We start from the raw sequence: 24,438 nt of genomic DNA on the forward strand, positions 1-24,438 counted from the left end.
ACCTCAGATCGACGTCATTGCCCGCACTCCAAACCATCCCGACAAACCAGCGGAGTCCTCTTGGACCTGAACCCAAGTCTCTTGCCATTTGCCGACCCTCCCAATTGCGACCATCATGCCATGTCTCGTTCATGGTCGCACCGTCGGAACACAAAGGTTGTACCATCAAGGCGGAGATCCAGCTTATCATCGCCCGAGCCGACGAGGGGCAGCGCCATCCGACCCGACGGAGGACCCGCGTTCGGATGGCGTCTTCCATACGGTGAAGATTGCGGATATACGGCTTATCCACAACGCCAAATCCGTCAAACGACATCCAGCTGCACCAATTCCCGCTCGAACTCTTCGTCCGTGTCGAATTCATAGCCAAATTCCTCCAGCAAGTCCGCCGTGTCGTCCTGGAACGAGTCCCCCACGGGCAACCCGATGGGAGCCCGTGTATCCGACTTCTCAGGCTGCGGTTCCTTGGAGTCCCGCGCAGTTATGATGCTATCCGCTTCTTTGATGATATCCTCGTCGTAGAAAATTGAACAGTCGGAGAACTCGTCGTCGTCTTTCTCGCGCGGTGCCGCTGCGCCCACGCCTCGAGAGGCCTTCGTAGACCCTTGTCCTTGTCCCTCCTGCAGCAGACCATTCTCCAGCCCCGCGATGATCGTATCATCCGATAGCTCATCCAGATCTGACAGAAAGCTCTCCTCCTCAAGACTCCCCAAACTCCCCAGCTCCAGCTCTCCCTCCAGATCTCCCTCTGCATCCTCCTCCCCCACCAACTCCGTCTGCTCCGGAACCTCCTTCTCCACCTCCGCATCCTTCCTCCTCAAAAACCGCGACAGCAGCGGCTGACTCGACGGCACGGGCAGCGCATGCTGATCGACCCCAGGCGGCAGGCCCTGTCTCCTGCGCTCCTCGCGCTCCTTGGCCTCCTTCTCGGCCTTCTTCTTCTTATTGGCGATGCGTTTCTTCTCGCGCTCGCGCAGCTTCTTGGCGCGTTTCTCGCGCTCCTCGTCCCGCTCGATGCGCGCGATCTGAGACGCGGAGAACTCCAGCCGTTTGTTGCTGCGCTGGTATCGCCGGCGGACGGTTCGGGATTTTTCGAGCACGATGCGTTTCGGTTGCGGGGAGGGCATTTGGACGGTTTGGCCGGTTTGTTAGTCGGGATTTCCTTTTTGTTTTTATTGATTGATGGAGGGATAGCTAGATTGGAGGGTTGCTTTGACTCCGATAGTTCACCGGATGAAACGCGACGGACATTGGCGTTTGGTGGGAAGGGCGCGTGGTAGCGAACATGACACTGTCCTGGATTCACATCAGGTAAGAATAAATAAGAACAGGTGCAGGCGTTAGGCAGATGAGGTTTGTTTGGAAAATCCCGGTTGGACAGGGAAGGGAAGGCTCCAGTGGTCTACGGCGATACGTTCTACCGAGGCGGGTGGTCCTCGTGCTGCAAACAAGCCGTCCGGCACTTTTCCTGAGGACCTGCGTGCACGGCTGTCAGGGTATTCTATTGTTTCTATTCTATGGTTGGGGATTTATATGGTCGCTGAGAGATCCCACACGCTCGCTGCTGCCTACGCCTGTCGTCCTTTTCTCTACAAACGGGAATCGCGGGCCGGATCCCAACAGACAGGCGCGTAGGCGCTCGTCTTCAATGTGTCCATGTCTTCCTGGGTCAGTTCGAAATCGAACACCTGCGAGTTCTCGATGATGCGGGAGTCGGTCACCGACTTGGGGAGGGGGACGTAGCCCTGCGTCTGGGTCAGTACGGCTATCCGACAGGCACCTGTTCGGAAAGGAAACATGACAGACCTTTTGCAAACTCCAGCGGATCAAGATCTGCGCGCCGGATTTGTTGTGCTTCCGGACCAGGCGCTGCAGAATTGACTCCTTCATGCGCGTGGCCTGCACCAGAGGCGAGTAAGCCTCGACCACCACGTTGCGCTTCTTCAGCCAGGCGACGATGTCCTCTCTTGTGCACCACGGGTGGATCTCGTATTGGCCGACGGAGATCTGTCCACCCACGCCGCTGTTGATGTACTCTTCCAGCTCATCCAGGTGGTGAACGCCGTAGTTCGAGACTCCGATGGAGCGGATCTTGCCGGTCTTCTGAGCCTCCACGAGAGCGCGCCACGCGCCCAGTCGACCTTCCTTGCCGCCGTAGGGGGCGTGGAGTAGCACGCTGCAGCCACCGTTAACTTTCTCTCCCCATCCCTCTTCTCGCGGGGGTTTCCGAGATCAAACATACAGATCAATGTATTCGATGCCCTCGGCGTCCGCAAGACTCGCCTCGATCGCCTCCTTGGCCTTCTCATACGACATGTGGGTGGCGGGGACTTTAGTCGTGTAGAATATCTGGGACCGGTCGACGCCGGATTTCCGGACGGCGTCGACACATTGGGCTTCGTTCTCGTAGTACTTAGCGCTGTCGACCTGATGACGAACGTTAACGGGAAGTTCGGACCAAGCTTTAGAGGGTCACACTAACGTGGCGGTATCCGGTCTCCAGGGCCTTCAGTGTCACATTCTCCGTGACATCCGGGGGACTGCGCGTGGTCAGATCAGATCTACGCTATGCGCGCATTAGGAGGCGAGACGCACGTTTGATACACCTAAAGGAAAGCGTCAGCGCGAAAGCAATTCAATATTAGCCGGATCTATCGTCAGCGAAGGCATAACTCACACCGAACCCAACCACCGGGATCTCATATCCCGAGACCATCTTCTGAGTGGCCTGCAGCGTGAGCGGGGCCATGATGTCGACAAGAGGACGTTCCACCTTGATGAGATAGGAAGATCAGATAAGGGATAAAGCGAGGGGGAGAAAAGAATGAGAATGACAACCGGAGAGAAACGTAACGGCAATGGCGTAACCCTTCCGGATTATATCATCCCCAATTTTTCCTCTCCCCCTTCACCCAAACCGAATTGTCTGGGTCAATCATTTCTTCAGTTCCGCAGTTCGCTTCCTCGGCCGCCATCCTGACGAGTGACAAAAGTCGCGGTGGAGTTGATCAACGTGGGGCTCTTCCTAGATGGTTTCTGCTGGGAACTGAAGGCCGACCGTCGGACTCTGCGAGTGCCGGCCGGCGTGATGTCCTGGCCTTCATGTATGGCCGATATCAAGGATGGAGTATAACATCGGAGCAGATCAGAACGGATGAGATGAGAAGTATAACATGCGATGAAGCCTACGTCTGCAGACCAGTCTAGCGCTGACCTTACATAATCCTTATCGATAATGCAGCCAACGACGCTAGGCCTGTTCGGGACTATCCCGCTTCTGCCTGAGGCCACAAGGCGACGATGCAGAAATGCTGACTCTGACGTCGGTCGCCAACTTGGTTTCGCTTGATGTTTGCGCTCAATCCTCTTTCACCCTTTTTTCTTGATTGAACTATCCTTGATCAGTCGAGGCCTAGGTCAGCTTGAGTCCGCACACTCTACGCTCAGAAGCTCAGAGTGAGAATTGAACACAAGACCTACGAAAAAGACCCCGCATCGACGATTCCTCCGAGTCTGCGTGAACTCCAGCTCTACATCGGTCTCATATACTCTGCCCAATCAATCCGCGCAGCATGCGCTTGGTCAAGAACAAAATCGAGCTCAATGGCTCCGGCACGGTGACCCTGTGCCCCGAGGAGCCAGAAGACATGGTACTACCTACCTACCCCCCGGCACACATCTCAGGTCCGCCAGCAGAAGATCCTAACGAAAACAGTGGCACGCCTACAACCTCATCCGACCCGGCGATCTCCTCCGCGCCAGCGCCATCCGCCGCGTGACGACCACACAAGAGACGGGGTCGACGAGCTCCGCGCGCGTGCACCTGACGCTCGAGATCCGCGTCAAGGGACTGGACTTCGACCCGCAGAGCTCGCAGCTGCATGTGAGCGGGCAGATCGTCAACGAGACGCAGCACACGAAGATCGGGCAGCACCACACGCTGGACCTCGAGCTGAACCGCAACTTCACGCTGGAGAAGGAGATCGGGGCCGACGGCGAGGGCGTCGGGTGGGACAGTATCGCCGTGCAGATGCTCAAGGAGGCGGTGGATGAGGGCGGGAATCGCAGAGCCGAGGCCATCGCCGTCGTCATGCAGGAGGGGGTCGCGCATATCTGCTTCATCGGGCAGTTCCAGACGGTGATGAAGCAGAAAGTGGAGATGTCGGTGCCGAGGAAGCGTTATGGAGGAGGGGATCATGATAAGGTTAGTCGTCTTGAGTCCTTGACATGGTTTTAAATGGGTGAGATTGCTGACAACGATCTACAGGGAATGTCGAAATTCTTCCAAGTCACGCTCGACACGCTCCTCCGACAAATGGAGTTCAACACGAGCGCCACATCGCTCACCAGCAACGAGACCGTCCGACCCGTTCTCCTCGCATCACCGGGGTTCGTGGCATCCGGGTTCCAAAAATACATCCAATCGATCGCGGCGACGACCACGCCGGCCCTCAAACGGCTGCTCCCCAGCGTGGTGGTGGTGCACTCCGCGTCGGGATACTTGCACTCGCTCTCGGAGGTGCTGCAGTCCCCCGCCGTGAAGACGATCCTCGCGGACACGAAATACGCGCGGGAAACCAAGCTCATGGACGACTTCCTCGACCAGCTGCGCAAGGAAACGAACAAGGCGACGTACGGGCCGCGGGAAGTCGAGTCGGCGGTCGATCAGGGCGCCGTGGGCCGTGGGGGAGGCACCCTGATCATTTCGAACCGGCTGTTCCGGTCGCAGGATGTGGCAGAGCGGAAGAGATGGGTGTCGTTGGTGGATCGGGTGCGAGATGTCGAGGGTGGTGAGGTCCGGGTTCTCAGCTCGGATCACGAGAGTGGGAGGCGGTTGGACGGGCTGGGAGGAATTGCAGCGTTGTGCACGTTTCCTATCATTGAGGAGGATATGGAATCGGATTGAGAGGGAAAGTAGAAAATAGAGCTGCGGTGTGATGTTTATGATGACGAATTTAACGATTAGAGTTGTATAAGCGGATGCTATATCATAAGCTTCATGTATAAATTTTAACCTATAAAGCATAACAGCTCTACGTCGTACAAAAAACTAAAGACCCCAATCCACCATCTCTTCTCCGTACAACAACAAGAACGAAGCAACCAAAAACGAAACAAAAAAGCTGGTCCCAGAGAGGCTCGAACTCTCGACTTCAGAGTTATTAGCTCTGCACTCTAACCGACTGAGTTATGGGACCTTCTTCGATGAAAACACCCACCAAATAATGCACCATAAACCTAGACCCCACCAACCCAGCCACATCGCCAACTCCGACGCTCATCGCTAAAATTAAATTCCCGCCCCCCGTGCAAACTCCGAATAATCTGCAAATCAAGCTCGGAGGGCGAACGATAGCGCCGGCACTAAGGCGATCTCCGAGGGCACTTGAGCGAAAACTAAAATACACGAATCCACCGTCAGACCAGGTGACGGGAAGACCTCCCCGCCGGAGAACGGCGCTGCCGAAGACCTGCTCTTCGGGGTCTCCGTTCTCCGTGATCGTCTATCATGGAGCATCTAGCTTGCATGGTGCATACGGAGTAGCTATGGGTATGAGTATGGAGTCATCGACAGAACTAAACTAGATAGGTAGGGGGGATAGAGCTGAGTGTGGACATCGGGTGAAAAGCAAAATTAAAAGGTGGAACGTGTGGCATCGCACGGGGTCCTCCGGCATTACGACGTAGCGAATGAATCGCATCGAATCTTGGATCTTTCACTTTCAGTCTCCTCCGTACCTAGTCCGGGCTCATTCGTAGGTTCGAGAATGAGACAAACAGCGCGATCAGGGAGGTTGCAATGAGTCGGTGTCCACTCTCCCACGTACGTAGTATCAGCTCACCGTAGTTTACTTACTCCATGGGTCCTCCGCTCCTGCTACTACGTACTGCTTCACTACTGCTACGGAGCATGAAGCGGAAACGGACCACGGAGATCCCCTCCCCGCTCGTGCGCCCTCGAATCTTGATACCTGCTGTGGCTAGCATCTTAATTCATAAGCCGCATCTGCAGCTTAGGTCTGCGTACTCCGTCGGCACTGCGCAGGTCAATACGATACCCAGGCCAGTTCCACCTGTCAGATTCAATCAAGCCACCGAAAGGGACAAAAAAAAAAGTCCCCCATCCTTACGTAAGAGGCTGATTCGCGGTCGATCCTTACGGACATCCCCTAAAACGGAATATGTAGATCATTTCGGTTGGCGTGCAGCTGTCGACTTGTCTGGGGCGAGAGGCTCTTTGTGGTGTACTTAGTCGGTTAGTCTAACTGTCCATGCGTACTCGCGAGTTGCTAACTGGCTGCGGTTAGGTGTCGTTATCTGTCGGTTTCTATAGTTCTACTGGTCGAGGTATAAACTGCCGCGGAGGCCGGAGAAGTGCGGACGTATGCATCAGTAGTACGCAGCGACGCGGTCTAGGACTCTGTACTCCGACCGTGGTGAGTCAAATTAAAATTAAGTAGTAACTAGGCGACTGGGATCTACGTCAAGAAGGACTCAGAGTCATACTGCGTACTGCGTATCAAGGATCAAGGATCAAGGCCAAAGGATGAAAACCAACAACCTAACCATTAGTCCCCGGAGTTTAACCACTGAACCAGCGACTTTAATGAATTACAACACAGCCACTAGGTTCTAGGAATAGTTCTACCCGTTCTAAAATAAAAACAATGAGAAAGAAAAAGAAAAAGAAAAAAAGGCCAGCCGAAGGTTAATTAAGTCCATCCATCGCCTGCAGCTTGAACTCCTTCGTGAATCCAGCAGGACTGTTAGCCCAGAAACAACCTCCTTCGGCAAATGCAGACGACATGCTACCCGGAGCCGTAAAATCTTAGACTTACGTAGTAGGCTCTTGGACTTCTTAGCCCTACTCCATCGTCCATAGTCCATCCGCAGTAGTGCTCGGGGAAGGAAGGGAGGCAATTTGGAGTCGAAACCCACTAAGCAGTAACCTACCTTTGATCTCCATCTCAACGTACTCCGTCCACCAGACTACGTAAATAAGGTGTCTCAGGCTTAGCCTACGCTGCCCGCTAACAGCGTAGTACGTGCACTACTCCTGGTAGGGTGCGAAAAATAGGGTCCTGGTCCATACCCGAATGATTCCGAGATCGATTTCGGCCGGTCGGCTGGCTACTGCGCCTGCGTCCGGCGGAAAACCAGTCACCACTCCGTCCTCGTAGAAACTGGATCCTGTCCGTAAGTGTCTAATGTCTATCCGCCTGGCCCGACCGGCCCCCCTCTTTTCCTTCCCCTCAGTTCCCACGTAGTCGTTCTAGGTCTGGGTCTAGGTCAGCTCGGTAGGTGAAGTCCGCATGATCTCATCCAAGCGATCGCGCCGTACCGAGGAGGGGAGAGACGGCGACACGACGGGATGGGGCCGGCGGGTGTGAGCTGCGTAGTAGTAGGGGACTACCTATTCCGGAGTAGGCATGAGGTTCAGCGCGCTACAGAGAGGGTCCTGTATGGATGGGAGTGGAAGGAAGCGCTGCATGGACGGATATGCCGGAGGATTTTATGCAGCGGTTAGAGTTGGACAGTTGGTAACTACTAACCACTACTAACTACTACCTGCCTTAGTAGGGCCGACGGCAGGTGAGTTCAGTTGGTTAACGGGTCGACAGGTCCAAATGTATATTTCAGCCGCAACGGCAAGGGGCGTCGTTAGTTGCGAACTTTGCTGGCTTGCTTGGGTAGACAGGGTAGGGTGGACTAGACCGGGCTAATGGGCGTACGGCGGTTGTTGACAGTAGTACTGCAGACTCGTTGACTGACAACTCCGTAAGTAGGACAGGATCGATAGGTATACATCATGCCTTTCGTATCTCCGTACTTCGCATAAGCGTTTGGCGTATACTACGAACACTCTACAGTCTACTCCGGAGTACTCCAAGCATACACACTGGAGGACACACTCTCTCCCTAGTCAGTAGCCAAACTCAAGCTCAATCCAAACCACGGTCGCCCAAAAAAAGAGTCAGGAAAGTATAAAGTGGCTCGATCGGGGTTCTGGTCGTGATTCAGGCCTGAGCTCAGCATCCATGGAACGCAGCCCCAGCGCAGGCGACGACAGGGAAGGGATCGGAATCCTCTTTGTTGTGGAGAGCGGCGGCTAAGTTCGTTTGGGGCTGATAGATTTTAGCGCAGCGTCTATCCATGCCCGGCGCGGTTTAGTGGCGCTGGATCGAGAGGGGCGGGGAGGATGGGCTGTCGTCTGGATTGGTGTCTTTTCTGGTATTTATTTTAGCGTTCGGTCATTTCCTTATTCCAAATGATTTTTAATATTCCAGTCGGGTCTAGTCCGCCCTAAGTAGGACGTCGGGTGAAATGAATGGGGGCGCTTGGGTGATCTTTGGCCTTGACTCTGGAGGGAAACGAAAAAAAAAGTGGGCGCGTACGTGTCTGCCTAGCCATGGAGAATGAACAATGAATATAGGGCCGGTATATTATTAATGGATTAATGATTTTTTTTTAAATTTTGTGGAATGCCATTTTTCTCATTGGTTGGCTTCTCGTGGTTTTAGATGCAATGCCACCTACGCCAGACTACTACTCCGTACTCCGTCCGTACGATCGACACGGGTCTATCACGATGAGGTCATCCTGTTCCAATCATGTGCTGCAGTCTTGAATTGATTCGGTGCTCATATGTCCAAAGAAAAGTAAGAAATTCAAAACAAATAGTCTCAAAACGTGACCGGCTTGGTATGCATGCTCCGTACAAAGGGTATATGTCTGTCCATGACAATATCGGAAATAGGAAATAGAAACAAAAGAGCTAACCATGCGAATTCCATCCCATCGCAGTAAGAAATAACACCTTCCCTAGGGTAAATATCAAGAATCGAAGTAGAAGAGTAGGGTTTCGAAGCCGAAGTCGAAAGGGTTGAAAATAGAAGGGGGAAGCCGTAAAACAAAGGAAAAGAAAAAGGAAAAAAACTATTGATTCGTAACGTTGGCTGCCGTTCCTCGAGAAGCTTTCAGCATCGCTCGCCTTCGTGCATGCTGTGGATCGGTCATTCGTGGGAGGGGCACATTCCCGCGATCTCGATTTTGCGTGTCAAGATACCGTAATTGGGCTTCACATTGCTGGGCGCTGTACGACTTTCTGGAGCCAAATTCTCTCATCTAGAACGAAGCTGATTAGCGAGACTTCTTCCGTTTCCGTGGACTTGTGATTGCTCACCTTCTCGGCAATCAACTCGTACTTCTCATGCTCCCAGTACTCTCGAGCCTTTATGAGCAGCTGAATCTAAACCACCAAATGGTTAGTTCGTCTGCCATATATAGGGATAGGATAGGGTGACACGGTACACGTACTCACATCATTCTCATCCCATCGAGCCAAACGCTCCTTGCGTCGGCGCAGCATCCGCATCTGTAGACGTGCTTCCGACGCATCCTTGTTGAACTTCTCCCGGAACATCTCCCGAATGACCTTCCAGGCCAGGTTCTGTTCCCGGAGTCGTTCAACAAAGGCGTCTTCTTCCTCGGCTTGCGGATCTCTCCGGCCGCGGCCGGGAGCCCGAGGCCGCTGATGGGGATGAGGTTCGACGTGTCCTTGACGCCGCTCCTGCTCCAGACGTTGGAGCCCCTCGGGATGAGGGAGTATGGTGACCGGGGTCTCCCGACCCTGCGGCATGTACTTGGGGCTACGCCGTGCCCGCTTGGCAGAAGGTGGTTGAGGGGAGAGCCCCCCCTCGCTGAACCCGTACTCCGAATCGTCCACGGGATGTCCGAAGCCGGCGGTTACGGTCCGGGGGAAATCGCTGGGGAAGGGTGCTGTGATCCCTAACCCGTGGTGGTGAGGGATGGGCTCGGACATGCCGTACTGGTATTCTTGCGAATGGTGACTGAGCACGGGGCTGGGTCGAGCGTGGGCAAAGGAACTGTCGGGGAGACTGATGGGGGTCAAGATGGCCGAGGACTGGAAAGCTGCCGAAGAGGTGTACGGGTGGTTGACGCCACCGTAAGGGGACTGAAGTTGATGAGTGGTTAGTGGGGTGTTGCCTCTCGCAATGTAGTTAGAAGACGTTGCTTTCAAACATACAGTGTCTACACCACTCCACTGAGACTGCATGTCGTAGAAGTTATCCATTCCCTCACCGGGAGTAGAAACACCATGGCCGTACGACATTGGCCCTGTGTATCCACAAGGAGTTTGAGGATACATGAGGTAAGCTGATGAGAGAGGACGTATTCGACTGTTTTGTGACGTATAGAATGGTAATAGACTGTCGAGGCTCAAACACTTGGTGATACAAGAAAGACAAGATAGGAGTAGGTCCAGACGAGCGGAGCAAATGGGACCATATAAAGTTCCGTGTAGGCCAACAGAAGAAGGAAGATCTGGACTGATAGGATATGGGTAGTCTTAAGAATATAAGAAGGTTTCCCACTTGATATAAGAGAAGATATTTAAGGAAAATAATAAAAAAAAATAAATGGAGGAAATGAAAGGATGCCGGGTGTGACGTGTAGTAGGTTGATATATACTCGGTAGGTGGGATCTTTAATAGCGGAGAGTCGGGCTGCCTCGCGAGGCAGGGTTGAATCGTAGTATGAAGTTCTTTCTTTCTTTTTTCTCCTTCGGATCACTGGTCTAGAAAGCTCGAAAAGACTGAGAATCGATAACGCCGACTATCACTGTGCCGCATAAGTTTTGGCTGCTAACCAGAGGTGCGGACTTGACGACGAGCCTGCATTTAAGCGCTTTACGATCCTTAACGATGGGCCCTTTTTAGCTTTTCGAGCGAGAGTCATTTTTTCCATCCTTTGACATGACATGGGGACGGAAATCAGCCCCCAAATCTCTGGGGGCGCAGACTTTGCATTCCTAAGGCCCACACGGTTACTCGAGAGAGGGCGAGGCAGCACCTGCAATCGAGGGTCCCAATGCTCTGGATCTCCAGGGGTGGACACTGGAGGATGAGCATCATGGCAAAGGAATGGAATCGGTGCTTAGCGACCCGCCGAATCCTAGGAAATCAAATGACGGTCGGGGGTTAGCGCTTAAGCTGACAAGAAGCTACTAAACAAGGGACGTAACTAGTGGACGGCTTCGAAAACGAAATCCCCCGAAAGACATAGTTGAGAAATTGAAATTAAAAATTGGAAAAAAATCAGAAAATAAAAAAAAGAAAAAGAAAAAGAAAAAAGGCGCGAGAGAAGGACGGACTAAAACTGGGACGAACGTATCCAGACTTTAGCCGCTACGACAAGAAGTGGAGAGACACTAAAACTAAGAAGCGGAAAGGTTGATTAACGACTAGACGAGTAGAGTAGGAGAGTAGTAGCCCCAATGGACGGCAATCAGAGGCCTTTTCTTTTTATTTTTCTTTTTTATTCGTTTCTGTTTTCTTTTCTTTCTTTTGGCCTGTTCGTCGTCTCCTTTTAGACCCCGTTCGATGATGGTGGAGGCGATGACCGAATGATCATAGAGAGAATAAATAGAAAAACGCCTATAAAGAAGACCCAAAAGAGTAAAGAACGAACAGACCGGACGCTGTACTCCGGACAACAATATCTAGATCCCCTCCAGACCGCCGGCCAGGACGACCAGTAACAGTCACGACGGAAAAGGCGGGTTGCTTAAGCGCTTCGGCGTTGATTGCGGCTGTAAATCCCGGTGGGTTTGCAGCGGACTAGTTCAGCAGTTAGTGGATTGACAGACTGGGGGGGGGGCAGAAGGGGAGATGCTCGGGGATCCAAGACCTGGGAGGTTAGGGCCTTGGGTTAGTCGCCCGAGCTGACCACGTCCCCTCCAGGGGGCCAGAACGGCATGGTCAGGATGGTCTAGCGAGCGATCAGTCCGTCGGCCCTTGCAATCCCTGGTGGATGGTTAATGGCCGGTTGTCTGCATCCAACCCCCGCCACGTGTCCCCGAACGAGATGAGTCCTTACGCGCCAGATGAAATAATAGTCTCGTCGGCCCTTCCTCGATCCCTGACCGTTCGACCCTGCAATTGTCAGTCTTCAAGGCATTTTGGTCCCCCCCTCTTCTTCTCCTCCCACTAACTATCGATTTCCAGACCGTCAGCAACGGCGGTCCCGAGAGGTGGCAGGCGCTTAAAGTTGATCCTGGCAGAGACGATTGAAGCGTGGGAAATTAGGGATTAATCCTGTTACGACTCCGAATTAATGAAAATGCAAGGACCGCAAGGCAGAAAATGATTTTCAATGGAACGTTACGATGATGATGATGATGAACACCGGACGGAGACTGATGATGTCGTCGCCCCCATGAGGACATGGACGCAAGAACCCACACCCATCAGAGTCATAGTCCGTCCATCGTACTCTGGCAGCATAATACGATGTAATAAATCACGATGCATCTTGAAAGTAATAAACCGGCGGAGTGGGGACCACGTGATGTCACTGGGTCCAGGAGTTCGACGGGCGAAATAAAATGCAAAAATGCAAAAATGCAAAAATTCAACGGTGGACTCCAGGGATCTCGCCCTGTGCCTATGAGCATCCCGACTCCGAAGTCCCGAGATACGACGCCAGACTGGCACGCTGGACGGCTGTCGATCAGGCTTTTCTGCCCTTCAAAACGGCCCCCTTTCTTTGTCCCAAAACGGTTCGGTGATTTCCGTTACCCGTCTCCGTTGTCATAATAATAATGACGAGGGCGATGACCTGCTCCGGTGGCTATGTCCTGGCGCAGTCGTCCTCTCATCTTCACATCGCAGCCAGAAACATCCCTTGAAACAACGGGCCTGCGTCTTCTAATTTTATGCCTGTCCTCCTTCTCTCCTTTCTGAGCTTCTGAGTTTCTGATTCTCTCAGAGTCCGTCCTCCAGCGTATCCGTTAACTTCGCCCATCCCCACGACCCGGAATGATCGAACCATCCCGCAAGCTTGTCCGCTTGGGGCTTAGCGGAGCCACGGCAGGGCTGCTTTTCTCGCCCCGAAAAGGGAGCGATCGACTTCCATGGCAGCCTGGCCCGTTGTGTCTGCTCGCCCTCAATTTGAAATCGTGGTTTTAGATGAGTCGCAAAACACGGAAAGGGGAGGATGCGAAAAAAAAAAAAATTAAAAAAATCTCTTCAACTCAATTGAAAACTGTTCAAAACTTAAACCACAAAGAACTCAGGTCCAGACATGCGATCGACAGATATCCCTTCTATATACGGAGAAATTGGCTGAGACTGGACCACGGCTTCACCGGTCTCTGGTTGGAGATTGTGTCCACACGTTCTCGCCATGGTTCCCGGCAGGATCTTCTTCCTCCTCCAAAAACCCATCCACCTCGCTATTGTTCCCTTTGTGTGTTCCCTGGGATCGGGGCTGATGATGTTCCTCTAGGGTGTCGTCCGCGGAGATGGAGATCCCTCGGGCTCCCCAACGGTTGTTCCCCGGACGCTCTCCGTCGGCATCCATCGCGTCGTCGGCCTCTTCATCGCGAAGGTGTTGCTCTTCGTCGGTGCTCCGTCGCTGTCGGAAGGTCAAAACCTTGTTCAGCAACCAGCTGTTTCGGAAGTCCTCGGAGTCGACAACTCCTCCGTTGCGCAACTTGACTCGTTGCCGCGTATAGTACACCCAGGCGAAGTCGATATAGAAGGCCGTCTGGATGATTCCAAACACATCCGCGATTCGGTCCCACGTGTGGTCGGGGCCCAATCCCCGCACCAGCCAATTGAGGATATAAAATGCCCGATAAGACCCCAACGTGAGCAGATAGAAGGAGTTGATTACGGTGGGTACGGTGGTTTGCCGTAGGAGCAAGAGCTGAGGAAGCACGCAGACGGATTCCAAGACAATCGAGAAGTTCCAGCAGATCTACATTTTGCCCATTCGCGTCAGTGAGGTGGTACAGTGGCCGACAGTATCTTCCGACTTACCTCCGTGAAGACATGATTCGCCGGGTACTCGCCGTAGAAGATGAGGTTGAGGATGGGTGCCAAAACCAGGGCCACGGCAATCGATCCTAGCGCCAACTTCCACGCTCGCTCCCGTTCGCGCGTCCGAGGGAAGACCCTCATCATTATATAGATTATATAGAACGAAGAGGCGATGTAAAAGAGCTTGAAAAACACGAGATACGGTTCCTTCCAGTTGTGCGGTCGGATCAAGTCAAGATATCGAAAGACAAAGACCATGGCGTAGAGGATCTGGGTGAGGAGTGAAACGCCTGCCAGTAAAAGGACCGTGTCAATTCTGGCATGTCATCTCTCGTAAGAGAGTGCAACGTACCTTCGGCGCTTTTATTGCGATGGATGGCCCATATCAGGATGCATTTCGAGGAGATATGGGCGAGATCGGCCAGCAGGCGGAAAACATTCAGATTCATGATGACTCGACCGAGTGGTCTATACCACTGATAGCGCTATTTGATATCTCTCGACGTTGAGGGAGGCGCGGTACGGAGTAAGCAGACTGTTGAGCTATCCCTGTCTAGCCCCAGGACCATGGACGACTTTAGGGCCGACGGAAGACTGCCACCGTTTGCGGAAAGCGAGAGAGCCGGTAGGAATGGAACGGTGACAACGTGGTCAATGGAATAAATAGTAGTTGACAAGACAGCAGCAGTGTTGGCACTGTCAACCCACGTACTTGAAGGGCGGTCAAGTTGCAGGGCGAAGCTTGTCGTACAGGTCCAACTCGTTATCAAGGGAGCTCCCGCTCACGGGATCCACTCGACGCTGGGGCCGCGTGTCCAGTCACGTGAGCTGTAGATGACGTCAACACGTGCTTGGATGGGATGCTCGAGTCCATGTAGTGCGATGACTTGGTTTGTTGTTCTGAGAACTCAGCATGGTGTAAATGCTGCTTTGAACAGACTTTCTATAGTCAAAGATGTCGGGCTAAATGTAGAATATGCGGAGTATGATGGAACGAAAAGAGAGACCCGGGGATATGGTGTTGAGCACATGACGGGAATAGTAGTTGCTGTTCGCAATGCTCTAAGAGTATCATTCTCTGGTTGAATTTCCCCACCAGATATACACACGAAAACGAGTCACCTGTGTCCAGAAGAATGTCGTCTGGATCCATGAACGAGTCTTCTACGATCCATGGACCTAATGAAGGATGCCTAATATGCTGCGGTTCTGAGCCATCCTACATTACTCAGAACCCCCAGAGGACTCTCCAATAGGAGGATAACCCTGGGTGTATTTCGACCATTCAATGGTTCATCCCGGGATTGAACTGATTCACCAGATGCTGGCGGAGTAAGATGAGAAGAGATGGCGGGGAAAAGGTGGGCATCACTCCGAGTGTCATTGTCGATCTACGAGCGGGAGATAGATGGGGGATTAACCACCGTCTAGTATCTTCAAGAACCCCCGAAAGCAAGCTCGTCGAGATTGGATTTGAGATCCGATCGGGAGAAAAGATAACAATGCAAAGTCCGAGCCCTGCAGAAGTCTGCGATGGGAGGGCGAGAGGAAGAATGACGACCAGTGATTACCCCGCTTCCCGTCCCGCTTTTTGTTTTGATTTTCTTCGCGTTTTTGCTTTTTCGGCTCTTCCGTTGGGATTTTGGCTTCTTTCGATATCTTTATTATTTCTCTTGTCCATGGAATGAATATGTTATCATCAGTGTCCGTATCGATTGATTGATTGATTTTATTGTACTGATTCATCTTCATTTCGCGTTGAATCCCTATTTTCCCGCCAAGTGTCCCTTCCACTCGGTCCCCCGCGGTCACCGGATTCCACTGGCGTCTCTCGGACCTTGTCAGACTCGTTGGCTGGACTTGGACACTGCATCCTCGCCAGGTTGACGGGCTAGCGGTGTCTAGACCGGATTCGTCACCCGGGAGATCGATATCGATACGATATGCTGAAGATGGGGTGCAGTGCCGTCGTACTCGGACCGTGGAGATAGCAGATTGATGCCAGGGCTGAATAGGCGCGATGGCCTCGAAATCAAATCGATCGTTACGATGCTCTTTCCGTAGCCCACCCAGTAATGAATGGAATGAGAAGTATCTCGGGATGGCTCTGCCCGTGCTTCAAACCCAGAGGCGAAGGAAAAAGCAAGCAAAGACGATACCTTTCGGAGGCAGCGGGATTCCAACCTTTTTTTAGCTGGATCGAATGCTTCCTTCCCCTCATGGCCAGTTTTAGTTTACTAAGGCGAAGGCTCTACGTATCCATCCACCTGTAGACTACGACGGACTTGGGTGACTGACTTACTCTTGGGCTCTTCTCCTCAACTCCCTCTTCCCTCCGTTCCTCGCTCTCCCCATTCGTTTTTATTTATTAAACATTATTCAACCCGCTCCCCCGTTGACTTCGCCCGCTTGACTTCTTCCATGTAACTCCGCCGTCCTCTACTTCGCGTCCGTCTCGTCGAGGAGAGAATCTCGTCATCAGCTTGATCATGAACTTCGACCAGTAAGCCTACTGCTCTCCCTTCTCCACTTGTCCTGACCTGATCGTCTTATCATCGTTCTTCCAGTACTCCTCCTCCTCCCTCTCCTCCTCCTCCTCCATCGTACTATTTCCAGCCTTTGTATCCTAGTACCGCTGCTAATATGCTCGAAAGGTCTTCCTGTGACTGTGCCTAAACCTGTTTATATTCTATACCCCCCTCCTTTTATTTCTTCCTCCAAGCCATCCTGACCCTTTCCCCACTTCCTCCTACCCCGATGTCCACCGCTTTCGCCCATCTACCTACATGCACGTAACATGAGATTTCTCTTCTTGCTCTGATTCTTTGGATGACCACGATCCTGCCTCTTGCCTCCCTTGTCCGTGTTGTTTTTATTTCCCTGTCCTGCGGCGCTACTGCCACGCCGTGGGATGCGCCCGTGTCATCGTCATCGTTTGGTGTAACCAGAATCTCGCTTCCCTCGACTTGACAGGCCAATCTCCACGGCATGTTTCTTGAGAAGCAGATTTGCTAATCTCATAAGCATGTGTATCTACAGATGAATCGGCGCAGCGTGATTGGGAATACTGCGTACCGTCCACCATGTCGTAAGTTCGTCCTCGTCCTCCCCACCTCCTCCTTCGAGGCCCTGGGTGGTGCTTAAGCAACGAAAGGCCTGTTTTTCATTTATTTTATTTTATTTCCTTTTTCCTTTCGGCGACGCCCATACAAATTTATATATAGATACTTGGTGTCATGTGCTTTCCGTGGTTTATTTGATTCACTGGCGGTTCCTCTTTCCTTCACATGTGACTTGCAGAGTGAAGAGATTCTTTCCTCTGTTTTCCTTTCTTTTTCTTTTTACTCTCTCACAATCATTGATATTGTTTACCTTCTATTCACTGGGTCCTTGATTAATTACTAACGCTGGCATCTCTATTCCTATTTCTTCTGGTTCAGGTCCCCTCCTACCAATAAACGTATCAAGACATCCGCACCTGTCAACCCGCCAGCTCAACTGCTAGCTCAGCAACCACTCCATCCTTTTCATCAACAAGTGGCTACATTCGAGGGCATTCCTATGCCCCAACCTCAGATCCCTCCCTCAAATCCACGCAAGCGCCGTGCCTCCCCCCAGTCAACGCCTGCGACGAACATGGCGGCGCCAATGTCCACCACTGCGCCGGGGGACCTGGCGCAGGACCATGGAGGCGCAGCGCCTGAGGCTACCCCTCGAAAGAAGGGCCGGACAAATACGCCGTGGACAGCTGAGGAAGAGCAGCGGCTGAAGACGATGCGCGACGCGGGTCGCAGCTGGAGTGAAATCGCCAAGGCATGCCTGACGCCAAATCCCACCGTTCGACCGTCACATGCTAATTGCTGCATCTTGTAGACGTTCCCCACTCGCACTGAGGGAAGTGTGAAGAAGCACTGGTATAAGGTAAGGCGCATCTCCGCCCAGGGTTGCAAATACGCAGGAACTTTGTCGCTGACCCCCGCATTCAGGATATGCATTATGCCGAGTTTGCAGAAGACGAGGTACACCCATGCAGTCCTCATCCCCCTTGCTCCAACCTAATTCTGAGGATTCTATAGAGAAATGCACTCCGGGACGCGATCAAGGAATACGAGTCCAACAAATGGAAAGTCATCGGGCAGAAGGTTGGCAAGCCGGCAAAGGTCAGGACGTTTTCTCTCTCCCCTCTACGAAATCCCCACTGCTGACTCGGATGGATGCAGGCCTGCGAACAGTATGCGAAAGAGCACTTTAAGGAAACCTAGATTTGACATTTGACGAACCTTGACGAAGTGATGACTACGACTAAATGCATTGTTCATGCGTCTCCGATTCCCCATGACCGTCAGATTCGTGGCGCTGCGTACTGCTCACTTCTTCTTCTTCTTTGTTTTTTATTTGTTATGGAATTGATCTTGGCTGTTATTTTCATCTATCTCCTTTCTTTTCTTCTGCAACAATTCGTGGTTTCGGCAACAATTTGCACAAGATTCGGCGACGAGTTCTGGAGTTGATATTTCGTTTGCTTCTTTCTTGTATCCTTACAGCCTATACCATTTGCGGGTTTGAGCTCTGATTCCAGCGCATGTTGTTAAGATCGGCTCCCAATATGAACAGCTTGCAGGGCGACCAGACGAGCCACGAGTAGCCCGGCGTTCTTCTGACCAGGGGAGTTACCCCACGTACAAACGGATGCTTCCCTGCGACCACTTCAGCCCGGCGTAGGAAATGCTCCCGAACGCGGTGACTGTCATTGGCGCAAATCCCCGAAGTCGGCGGGAGTCTCGATCCGGCTGTCTTCCCCGCCCAAACTTTCGCCCTCCACCTTTTTTTTTTTTTTTTTGCCTCCTTCTCCTCGTCCGATTCTCTGACGTCGCCGACTTCGTATTATTCTGTTCAACTTCTCTTTGCTTTTTGTTTTTCGCTTGGGAAGGGTCCTTGTATGGTCTAAATTGCCATCTCCTCCCTGAATTCGGTCTAGGTGAACTTTGAGACTCCCGTGCTTCCCCTGGGAAATAAGACGAAAACAAACATTTGACTGACGTGACATTTGACTTCATCCAACTAGGTTGCAATTACTGCATTCCAATCGCAATCCGGAAGCAGCATCTCCTCGAGTACACCTCTCCCACCTGCTCACATACTTCCCATGCAAGGGATGGCTATCATGAAGACGAGTAGCGTGGTTTTGTCTGTCGATCAAGGTATCTAGGTAATCTGCCTGCATGAAGACCGGTGTTCGGCAACTGCATGTCGCGCATGGCTTGGGCCAGCTCACTGCTCTACAATCGGTGTGCTGCCCCGACTTTTCTGTGCGACAGAGGTTGTCGTTCTGAGAATATACGGTTGAACTTGATCTGGATAATTCCAGCGAAAGGACTCATGCGCGCTTCTGAATTCTCCTCCCTCCCCTTGCGTGGTAATACTGACTGGGCCGCTCCAGCATGTCCTCGGAAAACCCTGTCCCCGCCTTAGCGATGCCGTCGAAGGAATTCTACTCCGTGGAACACCCGACTCACGACCCGGACCATGAAGATGGCAACGGCCCCGCCGCGGCGAGTGGCCCGCATCGACCTTCGAGCCTGGCGAGATTTGCCAAGAAATTCGAGCAGCGACTGGTCGAATACAATCTCGAAGCTAGAGGAATAGAGCGAGTGCGAGAGGAGGAACGCTTGAAGAAGCTCTCCTGGGTGTCATACCTGCAGGCATTCTTACTGTGGGTGTCAATCAATCTGGCAGCCAACAATATCACGCTTGGAATGCTGGGGCCCGTGGTCTATGGCCTTAGCTTCTTAGATTCGGCTCTTTGTGGGGTCTTTGGCGCCTTTGTTGGCGCCTTGGTCGCTTCTTGGATGGCCACCTGGGGTCCTATTTCTGGAATCCGGACCATGGTATGTGGTTCATACGATATTTGTATGCGTGCTGCGGTGAACCGTCTAATCCCGATATAGGTATTCGGACGATATGCAATGGGCTGGTGGCCGAGTAAAGTGGTTGTCATTCTGAATCTAATTCAGATGATCGGATACAGTCTGATTGACTGTGTGGTCGGCGGGCAAATCTTATCCGCCGTGTCTCCGAATGGAAGCATGTCGGTTGCTGTTGGTAAGTTCTTGGGATTGCAGATACCGTAACCATGCGACTAACAAACTATAGGCATTGTCATCATAGCAGTGATCAGTTGGGCGGTTGCTACATTTGGCATCGAGATTTTCCATGTTTACGAACGGTTGGTCCAGCTTACACCCAAACGAATCCCATCAGCCACTGACACCTTGAAGATTTGCTTTTCTTCCTCAGCTCATTGTGGTTTGCATATTGTTCGGCGTGTCTTCGGTGAAATTCGACTTGTCTACTGCGTCTCAGGGCGACACTCGCACACTTGCCGGGAATCGGTACGTTATCGACAGTTTGGTCCTTGCGCGTTCATTGTTTCGCTAATGCATTTCTTGTGCTCTCAGACTGTCGTTCTTTTCACTATGCTTGAGTGCCGCCATCACTTACGCGCCCCTGGCCGGCGATTTCTTCGTCTATTACCCCGAAAAGACATCTAGAGTAACACTTTTCTCGCTTTCGCTCCTCGGCCTTCTGGTCTCATTCACCATGGCTTTCCTATGCGGAATTGGACTCGCATCCGGCATTTCATCCCATTCGGAGTACGAGGCAGCCTACAACGTCGGAGCCGGAGCGCTCATAGTCGAAGGGTTCGGATCACTCCATGGGTTTGGAAAGTTCTGCTCGGTCATCGTCGCCTTGGGGCTCATCGCCAACACCATTGCCCCGACTTATTCGTCCAGCGTTGATTTCCAAATCCTCGGCCGATACGCCGAGAAGGTCCCGCGAGCCATCTGGAACACCGTCGGAGTTGTTATTTACACCGTCTGCGCACTTGCTGGCCGCAGCAACCTCTCCGAGATATTCACGAACTTCCTCGCCCTCATGGGCTACTGGGTCGCTATTTGGATCGCCATCATCCTGGAAGAGCGTTTCATCTTCCGTCTCCGCAGTGGATACAACTGGCACGCATGGTGCGATCCGTCCAAGCTCCCGGTTGGTATTGCTGCGTTTATCGCGTTCTTGATCGGATGGGCCGGCGCGATTCTCTGCATGGCGCAGGTCTGGTACATAGGGCCTATTGCTCGCTTGGTGGGTGACTATGGCGCAGATGTAAGTTTTAATTCACGATCTATCCTAGCCTCTCATCGGCTCCTATGAAAGAAATACATTTGCTAACTAGGATGATTCTATTTGAAGATGGGTCTCTACATTGGATTCACCTGGGCGGGTCTCGTCTATCCGCCTTTACGGTACTTTGAACTCCGTCGATTCAATCGCTAGTCCAGCCCTGGCGAACGACCCAACCTTCTGAACGTGGACACAGTCTGGGTCAGAGGGTCGGGCAGTACATCTGTCCAATCTCCCCTGGATATGGTGTGCTACAAAGCCTTACGACACCAGACAGAAAGCCTCCTAGCACATATAAGCCACCCAGTCCTGCACCAGAGGGATTCACGAGAACGAGCAGGGTACGATATAAAAGCATGTGATTTTCGCATTCGCATATCCAGCGACAACAGCAAGGAACGAGGCATACGTCATGCGCAGGCTCATCAACGGAGTTATCAAAGAAGATGACAGACAATATCTACTGACACTAGCATTATTCCACAATATGATACTATTACATACAGAGTCCATCCATCCATTCATTTACCCACGCTCTTTCAACCTGACTATTAAACTAAATTAATCCCCCCAGGATCACCTAAATCCTTCAGACAACAATAAGAATTACATCTTACAACTTACCTACTTTCCAGGATCTATTCCAAATACCCCTGCTTGGGGTAATTCTCGGGGAACCAAAGGGCAACAAAAAAGGGCCCCCCTAAATTTCCGAATCGACATGGAATCCATTCCCTCCTGCCTTACGCACGTACCTTCTCGCAATACTTCCTTTTTTACTACCAGCGCCACACTATCGCCGTCATCCGTCATCACAGCCCATTGATAGTATAGACTAACGCCTCCACCGCCCCAAACACAACGTGGCATTAGCACTTCCCCGACGCTAGGTCCGCGGAGCCCGTGGAGATAGCCGATGTAAGCACATTAGTACAGCTAGGCATATGTTCAGATGTCGATTGCATTCTCATGGATTGCGATGCGATGTAACCGGGCCAGGCGCTGTCAGACCTTCATCCAGGTACGTACTTCTTTCAACTACTGCCTAGTGAGTATAGACTACGGCATGGATTATAGCAGCACCTAAATTCTACTGTACAGGGACCATCCTGACACATTATCCATGTAATTCATTTAATTTCCCTCAACGCCACGATGTAGGGACTGCAAGCTGGACGCGCGTACCTACTACCTAAGGTACTAACTAGGTTCTATGCAATCCTGTCCGATCTACTCCGTACGGAACATCGGAGACGTTCGGGTGATGTACTTATTTCAGCAATTAATTTAATGAATGATTTCAGAATCAAACTAATCCATATGTTGAAGGTAAGTCGGCCATGCCACGTGACGCGATCAGGAAGCGGATGGTTCCGGGATCCGGAAGGATTGTGTCATGCCACCACTACCACGGTTGTCCTATCGGCGGAGAGGCAAAGGTCATGCCATATCTAATATCACTGATCACTGCGATCATGGTAGACCTAGCTGGAGTAGATAGTTAGTAAATACGAAAAGAGGAAAAAGTGACAATCAGAACAAAACATCACACTCCCATTTCAACTCGACTATTCTACAAGACAAGACAAGAAATGCCCGGATTCAATCAACACAGCACAGCAGAAGATACAGCCACACATAACGAGGTCCAAGGAAATCAAGACGAACTGAGGGGGTAAAAAACAAAAAGACACATCCATATGTAAGGCCGGCGATTAAGAAAGGTAGGTAGGTAGGTAACGGCTGTTGCTTTTTTTTACATGTCCCTTCCGATTCCTTTGTTTTTTGGCTCTTCAATTGTCTTGAATTCTCTATCCCCCTTCTTTCAAATACAAGCCCCGCGTCCCCGATTATAATTCGTCGCGACGTCAGATAGATAATTTACCGGTACCAGTACTCGGGCTTGACGAAGTCGGCGAAGGTCTTGGGCTCCTCGTGAGGGGGGTGGCCGTGGCCGTGACCGTGGTCGTCTATTAAGAAGCGGGTTAGCAAGGGCGAGGATACCGTAGGAGGGATCAAACTCACGGGCATGGGGATCCTCGTCAGGGCCGACGTAGTTCAGCTTGACGACGTTGCCGCACTCGCCGCAGCGCTCGAGAGGGCGGTCACGGGACACCTAGAAGAGAATAAGCAGCCGCTTCTCGGAAGTTGAATCACGCCATGCGACGTACCGTCAGCCAGTTGACCTGGTGAGAGTCGGCAGGGTAACCGGTGCAACCGGCGTACTGCTCGTCACCGGCACCGTTGACAATGATGGGGTTGTCAAGGGTTCCTGGAAAATCGCGCGGTCAGCTATCGCATTCAATTCGTAGACAGCGGAACTCCGAATGTAGCCAATAACCACTGGAGATGCCGTGTATCAGGTTCGGAAAAGAGGGATATATGTACCCTTGCGGGAGGCATCCAGGGGCCTCATGTCGAAGATGTCAATGCCCTGCATCTTTCCGATAAGTTCCAGACGCTCGAGACCGGTGGCGTGCTCAACGTCGCTGGGGATGGTTCCGGCCTTGGCACCAGGGGGAACGAGGTCCTCCTCGGTCTTGATCTCTATTGCAGGTAAAAAAGACAATCAGCGTTATTCTTGACGGTGGTCGGGACATCCACTGAGGCCGGTCGGCCTGGGAAGCTGGAACCCCCGCGCGACCGGAACCTCTTCTCAATTGCGAAATCCAAAGCAATAGCCACAAATGGGTTCAGCGGACAGCTGCAGAGAAGCAATTGATTGTGGAGCCACTGGAGGTGAACTACCGACCTTCGAAAGGAAGGATCTTGCCATCCTTCTCAACTCCGTACTTGGCCTTGTTGCCTGCAGACAAAAACACAGATTAGCCGTGAGCCTTCCAGACGAGCAGTGTATTCGAGGTGATTGGCATTGGGTCCCAATTGGGTCGTGGGAGGGAGGGTGGCCGCGTCTTGTTGTCATAGGAAGAAGCGGTCGTGGGTTGGCACGGTTTGGGATCACGTACAGCGGACGACGGAGGAGGAGAACGGGCGAGCAGCGAAGGCCCGGGCAGGAGTGCGCCTCGCAAGGGCGAAGGCTGTGCGTTGAAGGAACATTGTCCAGGTGGTTGATGTAATGACGGCGGTCGAGAGGGGGGGATGAGGACTTGGAGAGGGAGTTTGGAGTTGAGGTGAGTTTGAAGCCGCTTCGGCCCGTGGTCGGTCGAATAGTCAGCACCGCCGGGTGATTGGCTGCGCCCGGGCTACGGCAGACCAATCAGACCACTATGGCACCGCCGCCCAATCCGGAGACGGCCTAGGGCTTAGGGTTGGTGATGCCATCGTCAGTCGACTCGGCATTTGTCGGCGACATGTCAGGCAATGATGGTCTGGGGTTGGGCATTGGTCTTGTCATTGCCAAGGATTGATGCGGTTAGTTCCTCAACTGAATCACGATGGTTCTGGAAAT

General features: G+C 52.3%; 10 protein-coding genes and 1 non-coding gene across 11 annotated transcripts; 5 read left to right on the plus strand and 6 right to left on the minus strand.

The window, feature by feature from the left end:
* Positions 1 to 107: 107 nt before the first annotated feature.
* On the minus strand, positions 108 to 1,417 carry P170DRAFT_248673 (uncharacterized protein). Its single transcript, XM_024843011.1, has one exon. It carries the CDS (start codon positions 1,125 to 1,127, stop codon positions 306 to 308), a length of 822 nt encoding a protein of 273 aa, XP_024700962.1. The 5' UTR covers positions 1,128 to 1,417; the 3' UTR covers positions 108 to 305.
* Positions 1,418 to 1,463: 46 nt separating this feature from the next.
* Positions 1,464 to 3,156, minus strand: P170DRAFT_439396 (aldo/keto reductase family protein). Its single transcript, XM_024849825.1, has 6 exons — positions 2,678 to 3,156; positions 2,596 to 2,606; positions 2,483 to 2,540; positions 2,243 to 2,427; positions 1,807 to 2,176; positions 1,464 to 1,745 (listed from the first exon to the last, which is right to left on the minus strand). The coding sequence occupies exons 1-6, from the start codon at positions 2,747 to 2,749 to the stop codon at positions 1,590 to 1,592; spliced, it is 852 nt and encodes a 283-aa protein (XP_024700963.1). The 5' UTR covers positions 2,750 to 3,156; the 3' UTR covers positions 1,464 to 1,589.
* A 176-nt stretch (positions 3,157 to 3,332) lies between these two features.
* On the plus strand, positions 3,333 to 4,979 carry P170DRAFT_439397 (putative translation factor pelota). The gene is made up of 3 exons (XM_024849826.1): positions 3,333 to 3,650; positions 3,716 to 4,204; positions 4,268 to 4,979. The coding sequence occupies exons 1-3, from the start codon at positions 3,573 to 3,575 to the stop codon at positions 4,904 to 4,906; spliced, it is 1,206 nt and encodes a 401-aa protein (XP_024700964.1). The 5' UTR covers positions 3,333 to 3,572; the 3' UTR covers positions 4,907 to 4,979.
* Positions 4,980 to 5,124: 145 nt separating this feature from the next.
* On the minus strand, positions 5,125 to 5,198 carry P170DRAFT_t170. Its single transcript has one exon. It is a non-coding gene; the product is annotated as a tRNA-Ile (tRNA).
* A 491-nt stretch (positions 5,199 to 5,689) lies between these two features.
* Positions 5,690 to 6,480, plus strand: P170DRAFT_248785 (uncharacterized protein). The gene is made up of 2 exons (XM_024843012.1): positions 5,690 to 6,256; positions 6,309 to 6,480. Exon 1 carries the CDS (start codon positions 5,861 to 5,863, stop codon positions 6,251 to 6,253), a length of 393 nt encoding a protein of 130 aa, XP_024700965.1. The 5' UTR covers positions 5,690 to 5,860; the 3' UTR covers positions 6,254 to 6,256; positions 6,309 to 6,480.
* A 2,457-nt stretch (positions 6,481 to 8,937) lies between these two features.
* P170DRAFT_363782 (uncharacterized protein) lies at positions 8,938 to 10,171 on the minus strand (the record flags this gene model as incomplete). Its single annotated transcript, XM_024844606.1, has 4 exons — positions 8,938 to 9,126; positions 9,185 to 9,250; positions 9,323 to 9,976; positions 10,049 to 10,171. 4 exons carry the CDS (start codon positions 10,169 to 10,171, stop codon positions 8,938 to 8,940), a joined length of 1,032 nt encoding a protein of 343 aa, XP_024700966.1.
* Positions 10,172 to 13,167: 2,996 nt separating this feature from the next.
* Positions 13,168 to 14,296, minus strand: P170DRAFT_449314 (ER lumen protein-retaining receptor; the record flags this gene model as incomplete). The annotated part of the gene is made up of 3 exons (XM_024851035.1): positions 13,168 to 13,785; positions 13,848 to 14,137; positions 14,200 to 14,296. The coding sequence occupies 3 exons, from the start codon at positions 14,294 to 14,296 to the stop codon at positions 13,168 to 13,170; spliced, it is 1,005 nt and encodes a 334-aa protein (XP_024700967.1).
* A 763-nt stretch (positions 14,297 to 15,059) lies between these two features.
* On the plus strand, positions 15,060 to 15,729 carry P170DRAFT_249457 (uncharacterized protein). The gene has a single exon (XM_024843013.1). It carries the CDS (start codon positions 15,185 to 15,187, stop codon positions 15,533 to 15,535), a length of 351 nt encoding a protein of 116 aa, XP_024700968.1. The 5' UTR covers positions 15,060 to 15,184; the 3' UTR covers positions 15,536 to 15,729.
* Positions 15,730 to 16,930: 1,201 nt separating this feature from the next.
* P170DRAFT_449315 (SANT/Myb-like DNA-binding domain-containing protein) lies at positions 16,931 to 18,109 on the plus strand (the record flags this gene model as incomplete). Its single annotated transcript, XM_024851036.1, has 6 exons — positions 16,931 to 16,935; positions 17,288 to 17,660; positions 17,721 to 17,768; positions 17,834 to 17,866; positions 17,924 to 18,007; positions 18,068 to 18,109. The coding sequence occupies 6 exons, from the start codon at positions 16,931 to 16,933 to the stop codon at positions 18,107 to 18,109; spliced, it is 585 nt and encodes a 194-aa protein (XP_024700969.1).
* Positions 18,110 to 19,288: 1,179 nt separating this feature from the next.
* Positions 19,289 to 21,182, plus strand: P170DRAFT_449316 (purine-cytosine permease family protein; the record flags this gene model as incomplete). The annotated part of the gene is made up of 6 exons (XM_024851037.1): positions 19,289 to 19,735; positions 19,796 to 19,949; positions 20,001 to 20,073; positions 20,126 to 20,239; positions 20,306 to 21,011; positions 21,099 to 21,182. The coding sequence occupies 6 exons, from the start codon at positions 19,289 to 19,291 to the stop codon at positions 21,180 to 21,182; spliced, it is 1,578 nt and encodes a 525-aa protein (XP_024700970.1).
* A 1,540-nt stretch (positions 21,183 to 22,722) lies between these two features.
* Positions 22,723 to 24,307, minus strand: cox5b (cytochrome c oxidase subunit IV). Its single transcript, XM_024843014.1, has 6 exons — positions 23,996 to 24,307; positions 23,782 to 23,835; positions 23,418 to 23,576; positions 23,201 to 23,301; positions 23,055 to 23,145; positions 22,723 to 22,999 (listed from the first exon to the last, which is right to left on the minus strand). The coding sequence occupies exons 1-6, from the start codon at positions 24,084 to 24,086 to the stop codon at positions 22,911 to 22,913; spliced, it is 585 nt and encodes a 194-aa protein (XP_024700971.1). The 5' UTR covers positions 24,087 to 24,307; the 3' UTR covers positions 22,723 to 22,910.
* Positions 24,308 to 24,438: the final 131 nt, after the last annotated feature.

This window comes from Aspergillus steynii, assembly GCF_002849105.1.
Source record: "Aspergillus steynii IBT 23096 chromosome Unknown P170scaffold_7, whole genome shotgun sequence".
NCBI lineage: Eukaryota > Fungi > Ascomycota > Eurotiomycetes > Eurotiales > Aspergillaceae > Aspergillus > Aspergillus steynii.